The 27,352-nt window shown below is 38.0% G+C and overlaps 1 protein-coding gene across 1 annotated transcript in view; it reads right to left on the bottom strand.

The window, feature by feature from the left end:
* The window catches only part of RUNX3 (RUNX family transcription factor 3), a 177,035-nt gene that overhangs the window by 49,505 nt on the left and 100,178 nt on the right, over positions 1-27,352 (bottom strand). Inside the window, exons 2-3 of the mRNA XM_089665191.1 lie at positions 26,983-27,224; positions 15,055-15,211 (exon numbers count right to left, since the gene is read on the bottom strand). Of these exons, the coding sequence (XP_089521317.1) occupies positions 15,055-15,211; positions 26,983-27,224 (399 nt within the window). The remainder of the gene's footprint in view (positions 1-15,054; positions 15,212-26,982; positions 27,225-27,352) is intronic.

Below are 27,352 nucleotides of genomic sequence, written 5' to 3'. Positions count from 1 at the left end.
TCCTATCCACAGGTAGGATAATATGCAGAATGATATTCTGAACGTCCAGACATCAGATATGACATATCTGCCTGTGACGATTAAAGAGATATATCTTTCTGCTCTCGGGTAGACGTAATCTAGGGATGTAAGTTATCAGGTGACTCGCATTAAACTGACCTATCTGAATATATGCTTTGTTTTATTGTACATATTTCCTGCCGGGAGTTTATGAAATTGTATGAAAAAGTGGTTTCAAATGGGATGTAGTTTTTACTGCTATTCCGGAATGCTTTCAAGTCCAGTGACTGACGGGTTTATAGCTTTACGATCAGCTCAGACCAAGAGTCTGCCAGACACTATGGCACCAGCTAATTGGGTTTACAACCATGAAGTGTATCCAGCTGTGCCGATGCACTCCTGAACTCAGCACACACACAGACCACATGCCATACAACAAAAAGGGAGGGGGGGACTGATTTGGAGTGAGAATGACACAAGATGGAGGATCTTTAGCAACATGGTTGTCCGCGTCCATATCTGTGCGCACGATTGCTACAAAACTATTTTTACCTTAATGCATTTCCTGTATAAGGAAAAAATGTTCTAACACTTGTTGTCCCCCCTTCCAAAAAAAAAAACACTTTCATTTCTTGATCTAGTGCTGTGCCAGTCTTCAGTTCTTTTCTCCCCTCTTCCTAGTCTCAAAGGAGACTCAGGCAGCAGCGGGAGCCATTGGCTCCTGCTGCTGTCAGTCAAATCTTGTGAGAAGAGAGTGGAAGGTGTGGCCATGCCATGTGTGTGTAAGGATGCACACAGCCCGACTCAGGAGCATGCCCACACGTGTGCCCAGATAGCACATGGCTTGCTATGAGAGCACACACAGGAGAGAAGGAGCAGACAGCACCTGTGAGGGACTCCAGAAGAGAAGGTGGTAAGGTGAAATAATATTGCACAGCGCAGATAAGTATAACATCGGTCTTTATTTTAAGTAAAAAAGGCTTTACTACCACTTTAATTTCTAATAAAAGGAAGTGGGTGAGCTATTATATTACTTTGTATTTTTGTCCCATAAATAAAAATTATATAAAGATATAATTTGCTATACTGTATGCTATCTTACCCTAGTTTGCTAGAGTAAGGCTCCCAACACAGTAAAAGGTGGTTAACGTAAAGCACCTGATGCATACTTGCAATCGGGAGATTTCCGATCATGTGAATGCTGTGACTGCCAATCACAGTGGTCATATAATCAGAATGCCCGCCTCTTCCTAGCATTTAAAACAGATTAAAGGGCCAGGAGGTGGCAGTGGTAAATGGTTAAATCAACACTTCAATGTTTTCTTTTTGTTAGTTCTAGTTTAAAGGTAAATTATTTGAACATGATATGTGGTCAGCTATGTATGGCGACTATTATATTATATATATAAAACTATTATATTATATATCTAATGCTGCTTACACATACATTAATATTGCATTTTTCTATTCTGAATTTGTAATACCATATACTGAAATTTGTATATTGGTATGCTACACGCATTTGTTATTTCCAGTATTCTCAAATTGTAAACAGAATTAAAATCAAAATTTCTTTAAAATGTTGATTTTTATGTTTTGGTTTTTTAAATGCAAGCTCTAAAAAAATTATCATTAAAAAAAAAACACATACAAACCACAATTACATCAAAAGGAATGGTATATGAGTATAGATCTATGTTCGTTCCAAGCATATTTAAATTCTCTTACTGCTGACTGACTGACTGACTGCCGCTGCTGAAAGTCTGCTCTAAGCACAAGCTATTTTTTTGGTAAAGTAATACTTCTGAAGGTTAGCTTTGAACTTTCTTTCTGTTAGTTTAAGGTCATGTCCCCATTCTTTTGATCATAGTGTGATATTGAAAATACTGCCCTCCTGAACCTTATTCACACCCCTCATATGCTTAAGGATTTCAGCCACCCCTTTCCCTTGTTTCCTCCAGACTGAACATATTACGCTCCTGCAGGCTGTCCCGATATGTTTTGTCCCTCGGACCTTTCACCATTTTTGTTGCCTCTTTGGACTTGTTCTATCATATCATTTTGTTCTATCTTTTATGTATGTGAGGTCTTCAGAACTGGACCCGGTATTCTAAATGAGGTCTAATTAAAGATCTGTATAGGGGAATCAGGACCTCTGTCCTCCTGCTGATGATCCCTCTATTGATAACTAAAGATCTATATAGGGGAATCAGGACATCATTCCTCCTGCTGAGGACCCCTCTAGTGATAACCAAAGATCTATATAGTGGAATCAGTACCTCCTTCCTCCTACTGGGGATCCCTCTAGTGATAACTAAAGATCGATATAGAGGAATCAGTACCTCCTTCCTCCTGCTGGGGATCCCTCTAGTGATAACTAAAGATCTATATCAGGCATGTCCAAAGTCCGGCCCGCGGGCCAATTGCGGCCCGCGTTCCGGACTGAAACGGCCCCACAGGTGAGCTACCCAAATATATAACTTACGGCCCCCGGTAGCGATTCCCTGAAAGCTACTGAGGACTCCAGCGATCTCTAGCTGCGGCACTTCACATCATCAGCTGGCGCAGGAAGGAGAGCCCAAATCTCGCGACGTCCGAGATCTCATGAGATTTGGGCTTTCCTTCTCTGTGTGCCGGCTGATGACGTCAATTCCCGCTCGACAGATCCCTGGAGTCCTCAGTGGTGTTCGCAGAATCACTAGTGGAGGGCCGTAAGTTATATATTGGGCAGCTCATCTGTGGAGTCCGGAACGTGGGCCGAGGGACAGTGCAAGGAGAAACAAAGCCCAAATCTCGCGACCTCCGAGATCTCGCGAGATTTGGGCTTTCCTTCTCCCTGTGCTGGCTGATGACGTCAAGTCCAACGGCAAGAGAGTGCTGAGCCTCCACACAAAGCCACAAGGGCCACCATTAAGGCAGAATATTAAAAGTAAAAAAAACACAGACAACACACTGACAGGCAGGCCAGGCTGTGCTCAGGATACATTAAAGCAGACAAGGGAGCATATAGGAATCTGGTAGTAAGCTGTAATACCCTTCATTAACCCCTGACTGTCCATCACTGTGCTATAATGCCATGATTATCTGATTTGTTACTATTGCACAGCCTGCTATTGTCTGCCTGTGTTACAGTATCCTATCTTTGCTGTTCCACCCTCTGCTCCTCGTAGTCTCTACATAACTTCTCCCCTTCTGGCCAATTTTTATAATGGCAACTACAAATAAGAAACGAAAAGTTGACAGTGAGGGCCGCCGCTTCCAGGACAGGTGGAAAGTGGAATATTTTTTCACTGAAATACGGAATCACTGTGTTTGTCTGATATGCCAAGAGACTGTGGCTGTTTATAAGGAATTTAATATCAAGATACACTACCAGTCGAGACATAGCACATACGACAAGCTAACAGGGCGCGACCGCAGTGAAAAGTTGAAGCAACTTGAAGCTGTTTTAATGTCACAACAGCGATTTTTTACAAGAGCCTGTGAATCAAATGAAAATGCCACAAAGGCTAGCTATGAGGTGGCAGCGTTAATTGCTAAAAATTGTAAATCTTTTGCTGAGGGTGAGTTTATCAAAGAATGTGTCATGAAAATGGTGCAGAATATCTGTCCCGAGAAGAAGCAAGAGTTTGCCAACATTTGCCTGGCTCGTAACACTGTAGCAAGGAGAATTGAAGAAATTTCATCAGATATTAAGAGACAGTTAACGTCAAAAGGAGTTGATTTTGACTTCTTTTCAATAGCCTGTGATGAAAGCACGGACCTCTCTGACACAGCTCAGTTGCTGATTTTTCTGAGAGGGGTGGACCATGAAATGAATGTGACTGAGGAGCTGCTTGACCTCCAGAGCCTTAAGGACCAAACAAGAGGAAAAGATTTATTTGTCTCTGTTACTTCTGCCATAGATGACATGAAACTGCCTTGGAACAAGGTTACTGGGATTATTACTGATGGGGCACCTGCCATGACTGGTGAACGAAGTGGATTATCAACCCTAATCTGTAACAAGGTGATTGAAGAAGGAGGCAACGCTATCAAACTTCATTGTATCATTCATCAACAAGTTCTCTGTGCTAAACATCTCAAATATGATCATGTTATGAAACCGGTGCTAAAGACCATTAATTGCATCCGCTCTAAAGCCCTGTGCCACCGCCAGTTTAAACAGTTTTTACTGGATATCCAGGCTGAATACGAAGATGTTTTATATCATAATGATGTAAGATGGCTCAGTCGGGGGTCTGCACTGCAGCGTTTCTACTCTCTCGGAAAGGAAATTGGAGAATTCTTGGAAACAAAGGGACAACCGATGCGAGAACTATCTGATCCTATTTGGCTGGCTGATTTGGGGTTTCTAGTCGACATAACAAAGCATCTGAATGTACTGAACACGAGTCTTCAGGGCAAAGATGCAGCGGCGAACCAGCTTTATTCACACCTCAAAGCCTTTGGAACAAAGCTGCAACTTTTCCTAAGGCATTTGTCACAAATGCAGCCCAATACTGTTCACTTTTCAGCGTTGCAGGAAATAATGAACAGTTTTCCACAGGATGATATCAGTGCACAAATGAGCAGGTATGCAGCGGACATCGCATCTCTGGCTGGGGAGTTTAAACGGCGCTTTCAAGATTTTGCAGCTATTGAAAAGGAGATCAGCATTTTCTCCTCTCCATTCTCTGTTGACCCCGACAATGCTGCAGATCAGCTGCAGCTCGAGCTCATTGAGCTGCATTGTGACAGCGAGTTACGCAGTCGTCACCAACAGCTCTCTCTTGTGAACTTTTACCGCCAACTGGATAAGAGCCGGTTTCAAGAGATTCGAACATTGGCTAAGAAAATGTTGAGCTTGTTTGGCTCAACATATATGTGTGAGAAGACATTCTCTGTTATGAACTTTAACAAGAACCGTGTGAGGACAAGACTAAGTGACTCTCACCTGCGTGACATTTTGCGCATCAAAACCACGGCCTTTGAACCAGACCTAGTCTATGTGCTGCAGTCCAGATCTCAGTTTCACCCTTTACATTAGTGCAGGCAAGTTTTTTTTTCAATTGAGAGGAATACATTGTAAAATCTCAGTTAATGTCAGTTGGTCTAAATCAGTTCTAAATATATTTGAACACATGTATACTTGGTGTTATGTTCCTGTTCACATTTTGTGAACTTAAAAGTTGACAGACAACCTTCATACTTTGTGTAATGTACTTTCTAATGTTCCTGACATATTTCAGCTTCCTGTTTTTTTGAGATTAAAGGCAGAGTGATTTAACACCTGTTTAGATTTGTCATCCAAGTCACAAAATGAAAAGTATGCCGTTTTCAATAAACTTTTGCATAAAATAGTTCATTTGCATTTAATTTTAATGGTTCATCAGAATGTCGGGCAAAATGGTTGGCCCTCGCACATGTTCACTTCATCAAATCTGGCATTCTTCCAAAAAAGTTTGGACACCCCTGATCTATATAGTAGAACCAGGACCTCCTTTCTCCTGCTGGTATTTCTTTTAGTAATAACTAAAGATCTATATAGAGGAATCATGATCTTCTTCCTCCTCCTAGTGATCCATGTAGTGATAACTAAAGATCTATATAGGGGAATAAGGACTTCCTTCCTCTTGCTAGTACTCCATTTAGTGATAACTAAAGATCTTTATAGGAGAATCGGGACCTCCTTCCTCCTGCTGGTGATATGTCTAGTGATAACTAAATATCTATATTGGGGAATCAGGACCTCCTTCTTCCTGCTGGTAATACTTCTAGTGATAACTAAATATCTATATATAGGAAGCAGAACCTCCTTCCTCCTGCTGAAAATCCCTCTAGTGTTACACCACAGAATTCTATTTGCTTTTCCCAAAGCCTGGTCACACTGTTTGCTCATTGTGCAATCATCTGAAATGGGTACCCAAAATCCTTTATCCTTTAATCTGACCAATACTGTACCCCGAATACTACACTCTGTCAGAGGATTTTTTCCCCTAGATGCACTATTTAGAACTTTAAAGTGCAGTTTCCACTGTTTTCACAATTCTTCCAGCAATGACAAAATGTTCTATGTTACAAACACCTCCAAGAACATCATATTACACACCTTTGTATCATCAGCAAAAGACCTACCTTACCCATCAAACCTTTGGTTTTTATCAATACAGAAATTAAATAGATTAAATCCCCAAATTCCCTCATTTCCTTCTTTTCATAACATCTCCAAAATGTAGAACTTTTCTTTCTGCTTCAATAATAATGGTCACTGATACAAATAGAGAAGGTGCAATAAAAACTTGATAGATATTCTAAACCTTCCCCACTCTATCCAAAGCTAAAAAAAAGCTTTGCTTTTAAATATACTTTTAAGTGTATTTCCATATTTGCAGACAAATTGGGATAACACCTGAAATATGTTATATTCATTGTGTGTTCCTATTCAAACAGCATAACTTAAAAGAGAAGTACGGCCAAAGCTCTTTTGGCCCTACTTCTATGGATCACAGGAGTGCACTTAGTCCTGTGACCCATTTTCAGCAGATAGCAGGCCAAAGCCCACTGCCAGCTGACATCACAGAGCCAGTGCTCTGTAAAGATCCTACCTTTAATATTGGGATCCATATCTGCCCCCTTGGGGTGTGCTCTCTAATTCCTGATTGCTTTTCAGAAGAGCTACAGTCCTTGCTGCAAGTGTACAAAAAGCCCTTAGAAGTGCAAAAAACTTGAGTTCAAATCTGTTCATTCTTTAGTCTTTTGCAGAGTCAGATCCAGAGTCAGAGTAGTTTCAATATGATATGGAAGAGTCACTGGCCCTAACTAATGACTCTTCGTATTTTTAGTAGTTTTGATTGTAAGAAGAGAGCTCAGAACTGCTGGGAAGCCATCTGTGGCACAAAGGTCCCATCCAATTCAAAAGGTTTGAGGGGTGGGATGTAGGTATGCTGCAGTGTTTTATTATACTTCAGCTGACACACCCTTAATGCCAACTATCCTATTTACATATATATTTACATCTAACAAGGTTTCACAATCTAACAACCATCATATTGTTTAGCAGAATGAAATTACAATCTGTTAAACACTAAATATGATTCAGATCTTATGCAAAGTTCTTCTTAGGAGTTCTAATGTGTCCTATTAGCCTTCTGGACCTTGTAAGAAGGCATGTTTGCTGTCTTACTGATTTGTATCTTATACATTAGTGCAGTGTTTTATGAAGGTAACTCTATTACAGTAGGTGTTTTAGAATATGTTTAAAACTGAGAGGTTAAAATGCACAACGGGTAACTTTTTGGTTAAAAACAGACTCACAGATGTGCATTGCTCTAGTACGTTTATGACAGGGCCATATACAACAGGCCTCATTAAGAGCCTATTGAGAACTTTGGTTAGTAGAAGTTTAGGATATCTCTGCATTCTTTCTTATATGGCCTTTTTTATGTCAAATGTGTTACCTTCTCTGGCTGCCTAACATAAACATAAGATTTTAATTTTAACATTTTTGTTATCGACTTGTGAATTCTGGGGAGAATGAAGACAGCACTCCCCCCCTTATTGGGGTTTTTCAACCATCACTATAATCACATTCATGGTCTATTTTCTTGTTTCAGCTTCTGTTTATGCCTCCTCAAAAATATAAACAGGGGTAGTTCATCCTTGTAGGGTTCTGTGGCATCCCATCACACTGTGGTGGTTGTGTGGCTGTTTGAGCCAGCCAACGTAAGGGCCAATTTACTTTGGCATGAAAAACAGTCTTAAGTATGACAGAAAGCCTTGCACTAAATTACCAACCACGTGTATTCAAAACAGGCTCAGCCTATTTTATCTTATCTAATGTTTTGAAATATACAAATCTATTAACCGCCTAACGCTTTCATAGTAGTACCAGTGTACAAAAGCCTTGTGATAGACATAAGGCTATAAAGAGCTCTTATTTTGAAGTTTTTGAAATTACAGCAAGACGCACAAGATGAATCAGTTCAAAGAAAAGACTTGGAATTATAAAGCATTCCGGATTGGAAATTTGTTTTGGAAGCATGAACAAACTCTAACAGGATAATTGAGTGCAGAAATAAGAGCTTAATTCATAAAAGGAGAGATTTTTCCATTTGCCAATGTGCAGCCAGTTAAGTGCTGAGTTTGAAAGAGAAGAAAATAAAAATACACATCTTTTAGAAACTCAAACAAGAAAACGGAAATGTTACAGAAATGTAAGCAATCTGGGGTTAGTGAAATATAACAAGTAAATGACAATTAGGCTATACAACAATATATGAATTTAAAAGAAACATAACAGTGAACATTTGTTTCTGTCAAAATAACAAACCTTCCTTAGGATTTTGATCCATAGCCCAAGTCTTTGGTAAATAGTTAAAAGGCATGCCAGGTGCACTTGTGTTCACTTTCAACACAATAATGAGCAGAGGATTTAAAAAAAAGAATTATAATTTTTGTTGAACATGACTGGAATGACATGACTGGAATGAGTACAGCTTCTTTAAGCAAAGAGGAAAAGCTAAGAGTCTGGTTCTGAGTTTTTTGTTTTTTTGAATGCACTGTTCAGAAGAAAAAAATGCTTCTTTTATAGCTTCTTGTCTATGGCAGTAAATTAGGTTGATCATAAATGTGCTGCTGTTATAAGTTCTGGCAGTGCACTCTTGCTTTTAAAAAGTGATTCTAAGTCAGTGAAGGGATTCAACATTAATCCAATGCATTGCTCCATTGACTACCAATAAAAGTACATGCAATATTCTCTGGGTGTGTACATTTGCTGCTCATGTTCTCTCAGCTGCAGCAGTGCATTATTGAATAAATGTTGAAAAAATAAATACATTATATATATACTATATTGCCAAAAGTATTGGGATGCCGACCTTTGCGCTCACATGAACTTTAATGGCATCCCAGTCTTAGTCCTTAGGGTTCAATATTGAGTGTCAGTATTACAGCATTTCAGCCTGTTACAGCATTTCAGCCTGTTACAAACAGGCTGAAATGCTGTAATACTGACACTCAGTGGCTGAATGTCTCCTTGCCATGGGAACTCTGCTATACTGAAGTTTCTATCTGCCAAACCCAGCTCTGATGAAGAAGGGAGCACCCTTTGAAACGCGTTAGCTTGTACTCCCCGCCTTTGGATTTACCTGTAACCCTGTGTGGATTATGGTTTACTTATGCCTGTTTTACCATCACTTTTGTGAGTATATTTCCTAAATAAAATAAAATTAGTCACTATTTATTGAGGTAATGCGCAAGGATTGTGCGCTCTTTCTTTCATCTCCTTCTACAGTTTTGTCAAGCTTCCCCAGCTTCATGATGGAGCTACACAGCCTCTGATCACCAGCAGAAAAACACGCTGTTTGTTACTAACGCCCATTTGATCTGAGTCTTTGAGCGCAGGAGACAATGGATCTTTGTTCAATATTGAGTTAACCCACCCTTTGCCATTGTAACTGCTTTAACTCTTCTGGGAAGGCTTTCCACAAGGTTTAGGAATGTGTCATGTGCACGAAACGCGTTGGTGGAGCCTTATTGGGCTGACGTCATGCCACTGTGGCCGGAGCTCAGAGTGGCGGTCATCTTGGTATGTGTTTTTACACATGTGAATCTGTATATCTACGTGGATTATTTTGTATGCTCGTTCAATAAATACTACACTATATACCAAATCTTGGGCTCCTGTGGTGAGCATTCCCCTCTAGGAGGATTCCCCCTTCGGTTTGAAGTTTTACTAGTGTCAGTTGGAGAAGTCCGGTCTGCACTTATGGGTCTTTGAGATCTTCATCTATGTGATCAGCATAAATGCTACTATACCTACTGGTGAGTTCTGGTGAGTGCATATCCATAAGAGGTGGTGGATTTCCACACTGGATTATGAGCACTTTTTGAGCATCTCACATTGGTATTGCTGTGCCTTGTAGTACCACAGATTCCTTCACTGGATGATGAGCACTATTTTGAACATTTATACTGATATTGCTGTGTCTTGTAGTACAATGAACACTCTTTATACTCTGCTTGATATTTGAATGCACACATATGTATTACAATAATACTATTTCACATGGTTTATTATAATTAGGTGTTTACATTTTTCACCATAATATTTTATGATGACATTTAATGTTTAGCGCTGCACTTCTATTTGTATGTGTCTATGGGAATGTTTGACCATTCTTCCAGAAGGGCATTTGTGAGGTCAGACACTGATGTTGGACAAGAAGGTTTGGCTCACAGTTTCCGCTCTAATTCACCCCAAAAATGTTTTAGTCGGTTGAGGTCAGGACTCCAAACTGTTCCCATAAAGTTGGGATCATGAATCGGCCCAAAATGTCTTGGTATGCTGATGTCTTACAAGTTTCCTTCACTAGAACTAAGGGGCCATGTCCAATTGCTGAAAAATAACCCCACACCATAACCCCCCCTCCACCAAACTTTACACTTGGCACAATGCAGACAGGAAAGTACTGTTCTCCTGGCAACTGCCAAAACCCAGACATGTCCATCGGATTGCCAGACAGAGAAATGTGATTTGTCATTCCAGAGAACACGTCTCCACTGCTCTAGAGTCTAGTGGTGGCGTGCTTTACACCACTGCATCTGACGCTTTGCATTGCACTTGGTGATGTAATGCTTGGATACAGCTGCTTGGCCATGGAAACCCATTCCATAAAGCTCTCTACGCACTGTTGTTGTGCTAATCTGAAGGCCACGTGAAGTTTGGAGGTCTTTAGCTATTGATTCAGCAGACAGTTGGCGACTTCTGCACACTGTGTGCTGAAGCATGCACTGACCTCGCTCTGCCATTTTACATGGCCCAGCACGTCATGGCTGAGTTGCTGTTGTTCCCAGTTGCTTCCAGTTTGTTATAATACCAATAACAGTGGACCATGGAATAATTAGTAGCAAGGAAATTTCAGATGGATTTATTGCACAGGTGGCAACTGATCATGGTACCATGTTTGAATTTACTGAGCTCCTGAGAGCGACCCATTCCTTCACAAATGCTTGTAGAAAAAGTCTGCATGCCTAGGTGCTTTTATACACCTGTGGCCATGGAGGTGATTAGAACACCTGAATCCAATGATTTGGAGGGGTGTCCCAATACTTTTGTATTTATAATATTTATATATATATATATATATATATATATATATATATATATATATATACTGTTAGTGTTCCAGAGATGCAACATAAAGTGTAAGTGACAGCAATTCCTATCTTAGAGTGTTGTCAGTGAAACAGGCATCCCTACTGAAAGATTTACCCTTATCTCTTATTCTTTTGACACTGGGTGAATCTACTATGCTGGGGCAAAAACTACAATAAAATCTTGACAGGGATTTTTCCCGACACAAGGATTTCTTGACAAAAACTAGAAAGGGGTACAAAATGTTCATAGTATGCTACAGCAGCTTAAAAATTGTGGGAAACTCTGTGAAAGACCTCATATTCAATCATACAAAAGAGAATAAAATATTTATAAAGTGGTAAATGATCTATTAACTGCTTCCCCACCGCTCTATAGCAGAATTACTGCTACAGGGCGGCAGGGCTGTGCAATATATGTGATTTACATCTCTGGGTAGGGGGCACACCCGCCTGCTGCCCTACCTGTGCAGCCATTGGTGGCTACAGATGTCAATCACCGCGTCCTGCCCAAGATTCCTCGCGATCACCAAGTAACACTGACAGGGGAGAGACCTGTGTGTAAACAACACAGGTCAATGTCAGGGCAGGAGCCGAGGAACGGACAGGCAGGCCTAACAATGTAACGCACTGGCTGACGACAACCACCACCCACAGACCGAAGTCTCTCAGGGCGCGGAGTCTAAGTCCCAGGCTGCCCTTCACCAGGGCCCCTGATGGTGGGGATGGACTTGACACAGCCAGGAACCAGGTCGCGGCCCCCGAGACACCTCAGCTGCGGTAATGGGCGCCGCCAATGGCGTGTAGCTGGTGGAAGAGACAAAAGAGTAGTCAGACAGGCCGGGGTCAACAACAACAGGACAAAAGAGTACAGGACAGCAGACGAGAATCACAGGTCACGAGCCGGGTTCAGCAACTGAGGGTCAGATCAAAGGAGAATACAAAGAATAGTCAAGTCACAAGCCAAATCAGAACACCAGGAGAGTCACGAGAGTCAGAACAGAGTAATAGTAACACAAAGACACAAGACACAAGTGCAAAGAGCATGTGCGGGCCACAGGCTTATATGTCATCAGCCACGCCCCTCTGGGGGGTGGACCTCAGAGACCTGAAGGCATAAAAAGGATTCCCACCATGCACAGCAGAATCCAAGATGGACGCCAGCACATGGAGTAACATAACCTCAGGGAAAAGGTAGGACCTTGACAGTCTCTCTCCTACCAGCAACAACATGCTGCTGTATATTTCTCTGCACAGCAGAGAAATACACAGCTGTATGTTTTCCAAGTAAAACACATACAGAATATGTTGTAAAACACAGCACAGCATACAGGTAACCCTTTGATCACCCAAGATATTAACCTATTCCTGCCCAGTGTCATTAGTACAGTGTCAGGGCTTTTTATTAGCATTGATCACTGTATTAGTGTAATTGGGATGTCAGTGGCAATTAGTCAGTTCTCACCCATTGTTAGAATGCACGCCGCAGTCCCGCAATAAGTCGCTGATCACCGCCATTACTATTAGAAAAAAAAAATTCCAGTATATATATTGCCATTTGTAGACACTATTACTGTCATGTAAACCAATTAATTTACATGTATTGGAATTTTTCTTAAGCAAAGACATGTAGCAGAATCCATTTTGGCCTAAATTTATGATGAAATTTGATTTTTTAAATTTTTTCACTGGATATGTTTTATAGCAAAAAGTCAAAAATATTGTTTCTCTTTCAAAATTGTCTGCCTTTTTTTGTTTATAGCTAAAAAAAACCACACAGGTGATCAAATGACTCCAAAAGAAAGCTTTATTTCTGAGAAAAAAGGACAGAAATGTAATTATCTACAGCGTTGCATGACCGCACAATTATCATTTAAATAATGCAGCGCCGTATTGCAAAAAATGTGCTTGTCAGGAAGGGGGGTAAATCCTCTGGAGGGCAAGTGGTTAATCGTAATCATGTCCATTACCCTAAGCTATAAAATTTTAAAGACATTTGCCAGCACCAATCTCCACCATCCATGTGTAATCCCATTCCGGGGTCCAAATTTGCCACACATTCATTACTACCTAAATGATAATTTAGGCCTAAGCCATGATTTGTAAAAGTTGGCTTTTATCCTCTGCATCAAGTGCTGTATTTATAACATCTGTAAATTGCGTGGGTAAATTCTGGCAGATGAACAGTGAAAGCATTTAAAGTAATATTAAAAGCAAATATTTAAAAAAAAAAAACACGTCATACTTACCTGCTATGTGCAGTGGTCAGCCCTATTCTTCCTCTTCTCAGGTCCCCCGCTGGTGCTCCTGGCCCCTTCCTCCTACCAAGTGCCCCCAGAGTAAGCAGCTTGATTTAGGGGCACCCAAGCAGGCTCGCTCCTGAGCCACTGCTCTGCGTGTCCATTCTCACACAGAGCCATGGCTCGGCCCCATCTCCTCACTCTCCTCATTGGCTTACTGGCTGTAATTGACAGCAGTGGTATCCACTGAGGAGGGACAGTCCCCGGAGAGCCGCGGCTCTTGTGCACAGTGCTGGATCATAATGGGGCTCAGGTAAGTGTTGTGGGGACTCAGGGGGGCTGCTGCACACAGAAGGTTTTTTACCTAAACAGTCTTAAGCCTTTAGAACCCCTTTAAATTCTGTCTTATGAACTTGTTTGGATTCCACCATTTGTAATGAAAATGCCACTAATTAAAATATAATTTTAAGCCAGATAGACTTTTTTTTAAATAATAGCTTATATAGGTTTAAGTCCTCATGCACACTTGACGTTTTTACAGCTGCTGTTTTTGGCTTTTGATGTTTTTTTCTACAGCTAGTAAACCCCCCAGCATTTTATCCTATTTGTCCATGCACACATAGACTGTAATCAACGTCTTTTGGGTGGGATGTTTTTTGGCTGGAAAAAAACCCCCAGGACTAGTGGGTTTCTAGAGGAGTTTTTCAGCTGGAAAAACACTATCGCCGAAAAACGCAGCAAAACGGGGTATAACACCACAAACTGGAGTTTTGGATGTTTTTTGGCCAAAAAAAGTATTTTTTTGGTTAAAAAAAGACGGTAAAAACCAAAAACGTGGAAAAACACAGGAAAACACCACTAAACACAACAAAACGCTACTAAATGCTAATGCAAAAATTATAAAAAATGCTGAAAAACTCACATTTTTAATGTGAGTATACGCAGCTAACATTACCAGTGTTATCAAAACACCCAGTTTGAATGAGGACTTACACATGTATACAATAATATATATATATATATATATATATATATTCAACTTATGGGATCTCGTGACGGGGGTCAAAGTTAACTTTACTGCATTATAGATCAGCCTTTTTTCTTGGCAGTAAACCTGCAAAGTTTTCACCCAAAATTTAGCAATTTTCAAATTTTGCAAATCACTGAGTTTTGCCACAAAGCTCATGCTTGCAGATGTTTAGATGAGTATTAAAAAAAACACAGTTTCACCTCTATTTGATTAGCCTCTGCTTCCTTAGTAAGCAAGTTCCAGAGACTCCAGTGATGAGTATCTACAATCATCATTTTATAACACTGAGAACCCATTGGCGGCCACTAAAACTCTCATTTAGCTTTCCATGGCAGCTAGACCAAACTCAAAGTTCTGACTTGCTAGTAATTACACATAACTTTAGTATCTTTTTTCAGTGGAGTTGGTATTTGGGTGCCTATAACTAAAAAGGTTCACTCTACATGAAAGCTATATTTTTTATTTGCTTCACTGAGAAACTTATTTAAGGGTTATGCTTTTCCAGACACGAACATCATGTTGTGCAAATAATCTTCCTATACAGCCACATTTTTGTCATATTTGTAACATAGGGTTAATTGTGCAATAACATCTTGAAGTTAAAGTTGTTTACATTTAGAAATAATCAAAGTTAGGAGGGTAACCCACCTCTTCCGCTTCTTCCTACAAAACGCAGGTCATTAAATCGGGCTACTTGGTTTTTCATGACAGCAGAGGCATTCCTTAGCTCAGCTGAATAGTTCTCATCATTTCCAGCCATGACCGTCACTACTGTCCCATCTGAGACCTCACCCAGCGCTACAACCTGAAGATAGGAAAAAAAATCTGGTTCACTTTCCTTATAGAAACAAATGATTTCTTGTATACCTGCATCAGGGTTTACAGCTTCAGTCATAGCATAATACCAAGGCCTTTGAATACTCAGTGTATGCTTATACTATATATCAATGGAATTGATATACTAAAGGAGCTAAAAATCTTCACTACATAAATTGTAGCCATTGTCATTCTGATTACCCAGTCATGTGCAGATGAAAAAAACAGTAATTTGGACATGACTGGGTATTTGTCAATGAATGGAAAACTGAATTATATGTATTAAGTGAAAATTATTACCTCCTTTAGTATACCAGCCTCATGAGGTCTGCTTTCACAAGTACTTAAAATTTAAAGTGATCTGGTCATTTTTATAAAAATAGAATGCTAACAATAGCTATAAAAACTACAGGCACCTAGAGGTACCACCATATATTTTACCTGTGGCATCTCTCATAGTAGAGTCCAGGACTAGCTGTTCTGAACTGGGAAATCTCTGATACTAATTTTCAGATGGACCTTGTCCACCCATTTCTGTCTTCTGCAGAATTAAGTTGGCCAGTGATGAAGTCCATGGGCCAATAGAAATGTGGAATTTAGAAGGAAACTGGCAACCTGAAAGTATCTCAGCTTTGCCAATTCAAAATGACTGGCATTCGGCCATAGCAGAGGTGAATGAAAGGTGAATGAGCCCTATTTCAGGTATATCACTTTATTTTATTTTTTTTTTGTTTTTGTACCACACAGTTCTTCTGCAGTTTGTAAATTGTGTGAGGTGTTTCAGAATGACAGCAGGTGCAAATACACAAAACACACATACAAAAACAGAAACTTTGTGCATTTTCATGTTGCCATTATTCTTTCTTGTCTTAAAAATGCATGTTATTGCAACCAAAAGTGCTGCAGTTTAGATTTCTCTTTTGTAAAAGCATGTTCATGCATCAAATGCACAAGGGTGATTAAAGAGGTAGGAAACCACAGCGTGAGAAAAAAAATGTAAAGATCCCCTAGAAGGTAATGTCATGATGTGCTAGTATGCATCACATGCATAGCATACTAGCACATTATGCAGTACTTACCTTAAAATGAAGCCCTGTAGAGTCTTCAATCCATCTACGGAAAGGCTGGTTGTACTGAAGTTGATCCAACAATCAACATCAGTACAGCCACTAGCAGTGATCATTGTGGTTTGCCAGCGGTGAATGCTCCCCACCAGCTGTGGGAAGGATTACCCCATCAACACAGTCAGTGGAAGAAAAGAAAATAGTATAATATACAGCTAGCTTAGGACAAGCTGCATCTTGCCTCATCCCACCTTGGGCTTCCATATAGGTCAGCGAGGTAATTCATCACATTATAAAGCTGACCATACACTGGTAGCTTTGTGAGCGAATGTTCATACATAAATAGTATGAACATTCTCAGTACATTTGATGATTTGTTAGCTTTAACATTTTGGAATGAATGTAATTTACCGAATGAAAACCACATACACTTTTAGAAATTCATTAATTCAAGAAAAAAATTTCCATCTTGCTCATTCAAATTTTTTTGGCACTATGGTTGAAAATGAACATTGACTAAAGATTAGAAGACTGTACAAACGTTCTTAAAGCAAAAAAATTCAAAGAAAATGATATACAATAAGCCAATGTATATACAGTATATACACGAGCACTTACAGAGTCTTCTGTCCGGGTTCACGAGCTCCTGACTGGTCGAGCCATGATGTCATCACTCCTGCGCATGCTCGCGGGAGTCTCGGGACACAGCTCAGTGCTCTGAAGGAATGTCATGAATATGCTCTTGAAAAAAGTGAATATCTCCTAAACGCTGCATGTTTAGGAGATATTCATTGTACCTACAGGTAAGCTTTATTGTACCTGTAGTTAAAATATACAAAAGTGGCTTTACTTCCACTTTAAGCCCTAAGACATTTCTGTGTGGATAATTTGGATTAATGTATAAAAGTAGCATTGCAATGACAAACTACGAAGCAGCCCATTTGTGTTGTAATTTTAGATACTAGAGCTATTGTGTTTTAAAGTACACCTCTTCTGATTAACATATAGGCTGCCTTATGAAGATGCTATTCACCTGACTGTTTTCCTCTTTAATACTGGAAACATTGACCCAATAGGCATGTAGCAAGTGAAGTAAAGATGTGTGTGCATTTTCTAGGTCAATAATGCCAAAAATAATGAAGCTATTTGATCAGTATGGAAATCAGGCAATTGGCATTTTGAAAAACGAAAAAAAAAAAAAACCCAGCAATGGTAGACTCCATATTTCTTTGGTTTAGGTGTTTCTTTAATGTTTTTTCTTAAAGTAAGTAATTAACACTGGGGCATTACAGACTTGTGCCGTAAAATGTGTTTTCATCAGCACATTCCTGCAATGCACAGTATTACATAACATGCAGTGCTGTGTATTTTGGTGCCATTTATTTTGAATGGTACCCCAACATACCTAGGCAGAGAAGCACAATGTGGTGCACCACATAAACAAATAGTGTATGTCTAGATTTCATTGTGGTGCAGTCTGTGCCATTTTGAATGAGCTGCCTTAACGCAACACCCACAAAAAATGCACAAAGCTGTGTTTACTTTACCACAACACTCTAAGTATGAATGGGCCCTGGTACTTGTAGTCTGAAAGTTCTAAAGTAGACAGTGATTTATTCGTAACATTTTCACCTAAATACTGATATGATTAAAAAAGATTTTCTCTTATATACAATCAGCTATTATATATACAGTATATACACAAGCACTATAACTTTCTAAATTTTGTGAGCAAACTTAGTCATTTATTAAAGGCAATTTAACACATTTTGGTAACGGACATCCCTAAAAGTCACACTCCCACGTAGTCTAATTAAGAAAACTTTCATATGTGAAATGGATACAATGAGCATTATATATAGCAACTGTAATTTTAAAACTGTTGTAAATCTAAGCATTTAAACTAATCATATGATAAAAAAAATATAAGCAGATGCTACATTCTGTTTCAACAACTAATAGATCCAGAGATATAACAACTGTATTTAGAGGTTTATCTCAACTGTTCCTTGGCTCCACCCTCCTTCCACCTCCAAATTTCCCTGTTAGTGGCTATAAACTAATAGAATTTTGTTTGACATTTTTCACTTTAAGATCATTTGTACAGTCTTCTAATCTTTAGTCAATGTTCATTTTCAACCATAGTGCCAAAAAAATTCAAAGGAGCAAGATGTAAATTTTTTTTCTTGAATTAATGAATTTCTAAAAGTGTATGTGGTTTTCATTCGGTAAATTACATTCATTCCAAAATGTTAAAGCTAACAAATCATCAAATGTACTGAGAATGTTCATACTATTTATATATTAACATTCGTTCACAAAGCTACCAGTGTATGGTCAGCTTTATAATGTGATGAATTACCTCGCTGACCTATATGGAAGCCCAAGGTGGGATGAGGCAAGATGCAGCTTGTCCTAAACTAGCTATATGTTATACATTTTTCTTTCCTTCCACTGACTGTGTTGATGGGGGAGTCCTTCCCACAGAGCTATTGTGTTCAGCTGGTGGGGAGCATTCACCGCCGGCAGAACACAATGAACACTGCTAGTGGCTGTAGCTGCTGGAAGTGATCATATTCTGGTTGTACTGATGTTGATTGATGGATCAACTTCAGTATAACCATCCTGTCCATAGATTGATTGATTTCAGATGGTCCCTACTGAACTGGCCAAGATCTGATCCATCTGTGGCCAGCACTACAGGCAAGTTTGCTTACACAACTTGCATCTGAATTCATCTGGCCGTACCATTCGGTATGCTATTTTACTGTCAGTAGCCTCCGTTTGGCATCTTTTTCTTCACAGTTTGACTTGATTTGTGACATGTTTTCTTTTAGTTGATCAATACTGCCATCACTTTAAATGATGAATCCGCTCATGAGAGGAATTAATCTGGCCAGACAGACACCTCAAAACTTAAAGTATTTTTAGCTTATATTATATGGAAATAATCATGATCTTTAAGTTCTAAACATATGTCTGCTGTCCGATATAAAAATGTTATAAAACGTCTTGTAATATACTATTTATTAAAATAACATTAGTAATATTTTCTTTTCATTGGCTTGCATTAGCTTTCTTTACTTTGATTACATGTATAGGTTTCGATTAAATTATAGTGACCTAGCATGCATTTATCTTAATCCTACTCTGTCATTTACAGTTCTTGCATGTACCTTTTTTGTTATGTCTGTATGCTCAAGCAGCTTCTAGTCTTAATACTAAACATTAATAATCCTAATAATCTATATAATTTATCTATGTATAACACTGATTGACATAAAGTATATAGTATACCAAACGTTCTTCATTTTCAATACTTTTTTATTGAGATTTTAATTAAATTAAATAAATAAAAAGGAAAATACAGGTATTCCCAAATGTTTCACTTATAAATAATTGACTGACAACAAAAATATTGCAACCCCAGAAGTATTGATGACGTACAACAATTGTTGTTACAAAATGGTATTTTATATACATACCCTAAAGAAAAATCCTAAAGGGATGCCAACATTTGTGTAACTGGGCTTTGAGAAATTACTTTATTCATGCAAAAGGTAGAACATTGCCAACAAGAGAGTGTACATTGAAAACAAAGGATAAGAAGAAAAAGACTGGTCATTTGGAGGAGGAAAAAGGTTGGAGGGTAAGAAAAAGACCTTTCCTTTGACATCTTTGTAAGTTCATTTACCAGACATGATAGGGATCTCCCACATGTGATTGACAGAAGAGCATTCTCCATTTCCTAACAACCATTTATCTTCCCCTTTCCCGTTACTAGGGCAGGTTAGAACATATGTGCTAGACAATGATTGGCTGCTAGAGAAAAAATACAGGGGTTTAGTTACAAAAGCTGGTTAACTCACAATCTCGTGCACTTCTGCATAGAAACCAATCAGCTTCCAGGTTTTATTGCTAACGCTTATCTGAACAAGCTGAGGTTAGAAGCTGATTGGCTACCATGCACAGCTGCATGAGATTCTGAGTGAACCAACTTTAGTAAATAAACCCCACAGTTATTAAAATAAGATACTTATTACATGATGTGTGATGATCATGTTTCCAATTAAAGGGTATACATAGTTTAATTGGAAGAATGCTTTTTCTTTGAAGCCTTAATAACCATCCTGTATATTGACCATTTTTTCAAAGGTTTTCTGGTATTTTCTAACTGTATCAAGCAATGGTATAGAAATGGAGTAGCCTAAGAATATTAGCACTAAAATGATTGTCTTCTCCTACCCTAGTATAGATATTTTGATGCTTCTAATTTAAAAATATTGCATAAAAAATTAAGAGATTAAATTAAGAGGTTAATCATGCAACATGCACTTGAAATAATTAGTTTAGCTGCCATGAACAAACATCTGGATAGAGATTTGGATAGGGTTCAGGGTTCTTTGACATTAAAAGCATTTTGGGTGAGCTGCGTATCTTTATTCCTGAATGTTTGTTAATAGTTCAACATTAAAGTGACTGCCAGAATGTTTTTTACATTGGGCTTCCCATCAAAGATGAGTCTTAAGCCCTTTATCACGGTAATATCTCCGACAGAGGTCTGAAGTTTTAAGATGTAGGCTTTGGATTATTACTGGTGTTTTTAATGATATGATTTTATAGCTGCTTTCCTGTCCCTTGTTGGAAACTGAACATCTGTACGTTTGCAGCATTTGTAGAAGTTTTTGAATGACTCTTTTTTCCATGGTTTTCCTTACACTTTTGGAAGCTGACATTCATTCTTTAAAATGGTTTATAATAATAAAAATACCATAGATATAGGTGTGGTAGGTTGCAAAAAGTTTCAGTTTGAGTGCTCTAGTGATATCGTGCCCAATCTGGCTAGCTTGGATTTACAATGCGCAGCATGTACTGTGGATATTCAGATAGCATCTGTAGCATGGTAGTAAGATTTAGTATGTTTTCTTTACTGTGCTTTATCTATTATTTAGCTGTTCTGAAAAAGGGTCTTTTTCAAAACCATTATTAATGTAACTCCTTAGCTGGAAACTTTGGTAATTCAAAAACAGATGACATGGGATCAATTTGGGGTTTAAAGAAAGGTGATTTTTGCCTTATTAAACTGTTCCATTATTCTAAGACTGTGTGGGCTATTGAGGTTATATTACCCACACCTGATTCTTTAACCTGTGGTTGTATTTCAAGGAATATTAAGAACTAGATACTAAGGATCTACCTACTGAAATTTCGTTTTACTTAAACCTACACTCACCAGCCACTTTATTAGGTACACCTTGCTTGCACTGGGTTGGACCCCCTTTTGCCTTCAGAACTGCCTTAATTCTTTATGGCATAGATTCAACAAGGTGTTGGAAACAGTCCTCATAGATTTTGGTCCACATTGACATGTGTTACTGTTGCTTTTCTATCATCTTGAGCCAATCTGCCCATTCTCTTCTGACCTCTGACATCAGCAAGGCATTTTAGTCCACACAACTGCCACTCACTGGATATTTTTTCTTTTTCAGGCCATTCTCTGTAAACCCAAGAGATGGTTGTGCGTGAAAATCCCATTAGATCAGCAGTTTTCAAAATACTCAGACTGGCCCGACTGGCACCCACAACAATGCCACGTTCAAAGTAATTTAAATCCCCTTTCTTTCTCATTCTGATGCTCGGTTTGAACTTCAGTAACTTGTCTTCACCACGTCTAGATGCCTAAATGCATTCAGTTGCTGCCAAGTGATTGGCAGATTAGCAATTTGTGTTACCAAGCAATTGAACAGGTGTACCTAAGAAAGTGGCCGGTGAGTGTATATGTGGGTTTATCAAATAACCAGTAGTGCTCCATACAGATGTACAGTTGCAAGTACATTAATTATGTAGTCATAATCCCTTGGCTCCCTTAAGGCTCAGATTATTTTGAAAGTGGGAATGTTTTACAAGTAATACTGTAGACATGAACTATGGTGTTAATTTACTTAAGGCAAATAGGCTGTTTGCTTTGCAAGGGAATTTGCCCTTAGCTTAGTGAATGAGGTGGAGCTTTGATGACTTCCATCATCCAATCATGTGCAAGCAAAAATATATATATTTTTATTTTATTTGCTCGTAAATTATTTTCAAAGTAAATGTTCACCTTATTCACAAGCTAAGGAAAAATACCCTTGCAAATTAAACAACGTATTTGTCTTTAGTAAATAAGCCTGTTTGTTTTCAGGATGTTGATCCTTCCATTCTATGAAAATGTGTTTATCCCATAAATGTAGACCTTTTGTAATTTGTAATTATGAATTAAGAAATTTTAGAAGGTATCTGAGCCCAGAAGGCATATACTAATTTTACCTCTCCATGCACAATAATTTTATATTTGAGTTGGGTTATTTTGCTCTATAGATACATCCAATACACATGATACTGTAGTTTACTTTGAAACTCATAACATTCTTGGGTTCTCAAATTATCTATGTTTGGATGTGCAGTTTTAGGATATGTAACATAGAGGGAGATTTGTTAAAACTGGTGAACACAGAATCTGGTGAAGCTGTGCATAGTAACCAATCAGCTTCTAACTTCAGCTTGTTCAATTAAGCTTTGACAATAAAACCTGGAAGCTGATTGGTTACTATGAACAGCTGCACAAGATTCTGTGTGCACCATAATGTAGCTGATTGTTGGCAAAGATTTTGTGCTAAGTGTATGCGCTCTATATGTGTATATCCAAATTTTATCAACCAGCTATGACCAGGTGTTACTTCTAAAAAAGATACCCATAAATTAGAGGGCGGCTGGTTGTAAAGGCCTGGTCCAACCATCCCCCGAGTGCTGCAGAACAACAAATATGCAAAGATGGCTCTATTCATGTAAAGAGGACAGGGAGAAGGTGACATCTCAGTAGAGATCGGGACAGGTTTTCTAACCCATACAATTGATGTTAACCTTGAAGGCTGTGAATGTATGGGTATCTGTCACCTCATGTCTATGAGCTGCTTTAAAGTAATAGAAGCATCCTTGTCATTTTCCACTGCAAAATATTGTTGTATCTTAGAGGATTCAAATTTTTACATTTTAACAGAAGACCAATCTAAGTAGAGAAGGCATTGGGGTTGATTTGCCAAAGGATTAGAGCATGTTCACTTTAATCATCCAATCACATACAAGCGAAGATTATTTTTTTTCCCTTGCACAAGATTGGGTATTAAAAGGGAACGCAGCTTCACCACATCCACTAACATAAATGCATACACACTTTGCAAAGTGAACATTCACTTTGTTGAGTAAACAGCCTGTACTCCTTTAGTACTTCAAACCCATTATCTTCTGGTGTAAATTGAAAGTGTGTAAAGTGCCAAAATGTCCTAGGGTGAGTAATTAAAAAAGTTCCAAGCAACCCTGTCAAAATGCCTTTTCTGTGTCAGTACATAAGAACAACAAGGGGAAATCAGAAAACATATGTGTCACTAGTCATTGTTTGTACTGGGTTTCAGTTATTGCTTTTGTCAGGGGATCTTTACCTGAATTGTATTACTACTTTTAAATTTGGTTGTTATCTGAATAAATGATCTACTAAATTTACATTATGCCTCTCCCACAAAGACAAAGGTGAGACTTTCGTTTTCGGCATTAGAACGATTGCCTATATATTAAGTGAAAACATAAAAAGAATAGTATACTTGGGCATGATCTGAATATAGAATGTACTTATGGAGCTTTTGGAATGCTACAATAATAGTTGACATAAACAATGTTATATAGACTATAATATTGGTGCACTGTTGAGTAGAATCTGTATTCGTTATCTGATAGGTGGAAGGGTTTTTGCAATGTTCCTAATTTTGAATCCCATTAGATTTTCTAACTCTTTTATGGTATTGTAGAATAGTATACTAGTTCAGGAACTTTTAGAAAGCTACAATAAAAGGTGGCATAAAAAAAGTAGAAACTGTACTCTTTATCTGACAGTTGGAGGGTTTTTGCAGTGTTTCCTATTTTCAATCCCATTTGATTTTTTAAAGTCTTTAATTGCTTTGTATAACTGCTCTTTGAGCAATCAATATTTGGAATATTGTGTGATTTTGAAAAATGAAAACATGGCAAAGCACAAAGCATAAGGAGCTATTTTTATGAAACAGAAGTTTCCGGCTAAGGTGACATCTTCTTAGGCAGTATGTTATGAACCTGTATATTGTGACAGTAACACCTTTTTATGTCTTCCTATAAAACATTCTACAAAATGAATATTTGAATGTTGATAAGAATATTATCTTTGCAGCTTTGAGGATGAATTGTCCTTAGGTATATAATTAATGCTGTAAAAGTATGCGTTGCTCAGAAGCTATACTAGGTGCTATTATAATGTGTATACAAAAAAAAACATTTAAACATATAAGGCAGTATAAATACACAGTTTGACTTGTCAAAATACAAAAAAGGTCTATCATTATCACTACAAATGTGTGTATATATATATCTTTTTTTTTTTTATCTAGCCATATATCTCTTGATTAATTCATTCATGTGCAAAATTGTATTGGACAACTGCTACAATAATTTTTTCTGTCTGTATATCCAGCATAAAGGTGCAATAATAAGTACTGCTTAGACCTGAAGAAGGGGACATTCCCCGAAAGCTTGTCCTCAAAATTGTATGTTAGTGCAAATAAAAAAGTATCACGGACAGTACTCAATTGTTCCTGTAGCAATACCTCAAGAATTGTAATATTTTAGTGGTTGCCTGAAGCCTGTCCCAACATGATTTTTTTTTTATTCTTTATTTTAAAGCATTCGTCCTCTAATTTAACACATTATTTCTCAACCTCCCATGTATATTAAGCTAAATAACAAAGGTGTTGCTAGAAAAAGGCTTCACAGTTGTCATTTCTTTGAACTGAGGATGCTGTAAAGGCATTTTACAGTACCGACCTCAGACCTGCTCATTGTCACTACCTGTGTTAACGTACACTGTTTAGCGTGTATATTTTTTCCAACAAAACGTCCCCTTAGATGTGTGTTTCTCAGCTCTAGTTTGTCTGACCACAGAGATCTCATGTTTAGAATGTGTTAAATACCAGCCCACTAGTTTCCCACCATCAGATACACTTAAAAAAAACCTTTTGAACATGTACTATATTTTACTTGGTCACAACTGTAAATACAAAATATGCATCTATTAAATGCTTAATTATACGAATCTTTCAAACAAATGTTAATGACATAGCATGTTTTTATAGTTTAAACCTTTCTAATAGATTTTTTTGATTCTACCTGCAAATGTTATTATTTAAGTATTCTAAAGCTATTTGCTGAAAGGTATGATCAGCTTATGGGGAAATACATATATAAAGTTTACTAATCATATGACTAAAACTAAGGAAAGCAAAAACATCTGAAAATGATGTGTTCTGTATTTTAAATGAATTATTCATTACTTGTATAATGATTTTTACAGACAAATATTTTACGTGTTCTTCATTTTGCTATGTATTTATTTTTCATACAATTCAGCTTTGCCCAAATATTTCAAATAACATATTGGGCAGTTTCACGTAGGTAGAATTGGGGTCATTTATATGCAGGAGTATCACAGAGTAGAAGTAAATAGGTTTTTGCTGAATTAATGGTTATAGCAAGCTCTCTTTAACTGATTATTAGACATGATAATCTTTGAAAGGGAAGAAGGAGTGACACTGAGGTTAAGTTGCTGGTCTCTGAAGTGGTGTACCAATTATACCAAACCATACTCCATAACCATTGCATTGACTGAATCTGGTTTAGGAGTACATTACAGCTTCATTTAAACTTACCCTAATTTCAACTTTTAATACATTGTACTGCATTATAATACACACTGGTTTTGCAAATGTTATTGCAGTAGATATTGTTATATATGTTATTATATAAGGTTTTTTTTTCAGTTTTTGAAACAAGGCACAGTATTCAGCCATCCCTTGTTGTTGTGTATAACTATATAAAGGTAAAAATATATTCAAAAAAATTGTATATTTCTCAGAGGTGCTTAATTGTCATATCCAATAATAACTGAAAAATATTATTCAAAATAACTAAAGGATATTATAAGTTTACAATAAATACTAGAGCTAAGCTCACTAACAGAATAATTTTATGATGCTGGCCTTTAAAAAAATGGCAGTAATTCAGGCTCACTATACTGGTTTTGCAAATGTTATTGCAGTAGATATTGTTATTTATGTTATTATATAAGGTTTTTGGGTATTTTTTTCAATTATTGAAACAAGGCACAGTGTTCAACCATCCCATGTTGTTGTGTATAACTATATAAAGGTAAAAATATATCCTAAAAAATTGTATATTTCTCAGAGGTGCTTAATTGTCATATCCAATAATAACTGAAGAATATTATTCAAAATGACTAAAGGATATTATTAGTTTACAATAAATACTAGAGCTAAGCTCACTAACGGAGTCATTTTATGATGCTGGCCTTTAAAAAAATGTCAGTAATTCAGGCTCACTATATTTCATGATATCGTAATATGTGTATTATTACACATATTTTGACATTAGCATCACTGGTTTTGCAAACTACAATTGCGTGAACGTTAATTTGTCTATATTTAAAATTAAAAATAGAGATTATGATTTTACAACAATAGCACCCAACGCACATGCACACATAAACAATGCACAATCATTTATGTTCCTGTAATATAAACAAGCAGATAATGCCTACTTCATATACTTTAAGGCATATTACCTTGAAGGCTACTGGTAATGTCTTGTTGCATCTCCAGTGTGAAGGCAAAACGGAGCAAAGGAAGTTGGGGCTGTCAGTCCTGACCAGTTCTCCTGCATGATCCGCCAAGACATCCACCACCGTTCGTATTTCTGTCCTTGTCCTTCCGGTGCCAGAAGAGCTGATGGTTCCATTGCTGTCTCCCATTTTCCCGCAGGAGAAAGAAGTGGATGGAGGAGTAAAGCGCCGGTTGGTGCTGGGGTCTACGGGAATATGCATTACAACAGTAGGAGTTAAAATGTGTCAGGCACTGTTTTCTCCTATAACAAGTCTAATGTCTCTTTCGTTAGCTCTAACCAAGAGCCCCCAAGACAAGGCAGTAACTTATCTC

This window comes from Staurois parvus, unplaced genomic scaffold (genome assembly GCF_062004578.1).
Source record: "Staurois parvus isolate SC_StPar_1 unplaced genomic scaffold, SC_StPar_1.0 ptg002140l, whole genome shotgun sequence".
Classification (NCBI taxonomy): Eukaryota; Metazoa; Chordata; class Amphibia; order Anura; family Ranidae; genus Staurois; species Staurois parvus.
The sequence above is the reverse complement of the archived record's forward strand: the minus strand, read 5'-3'. Positions and strand labels throughout refer to the sequence as shown.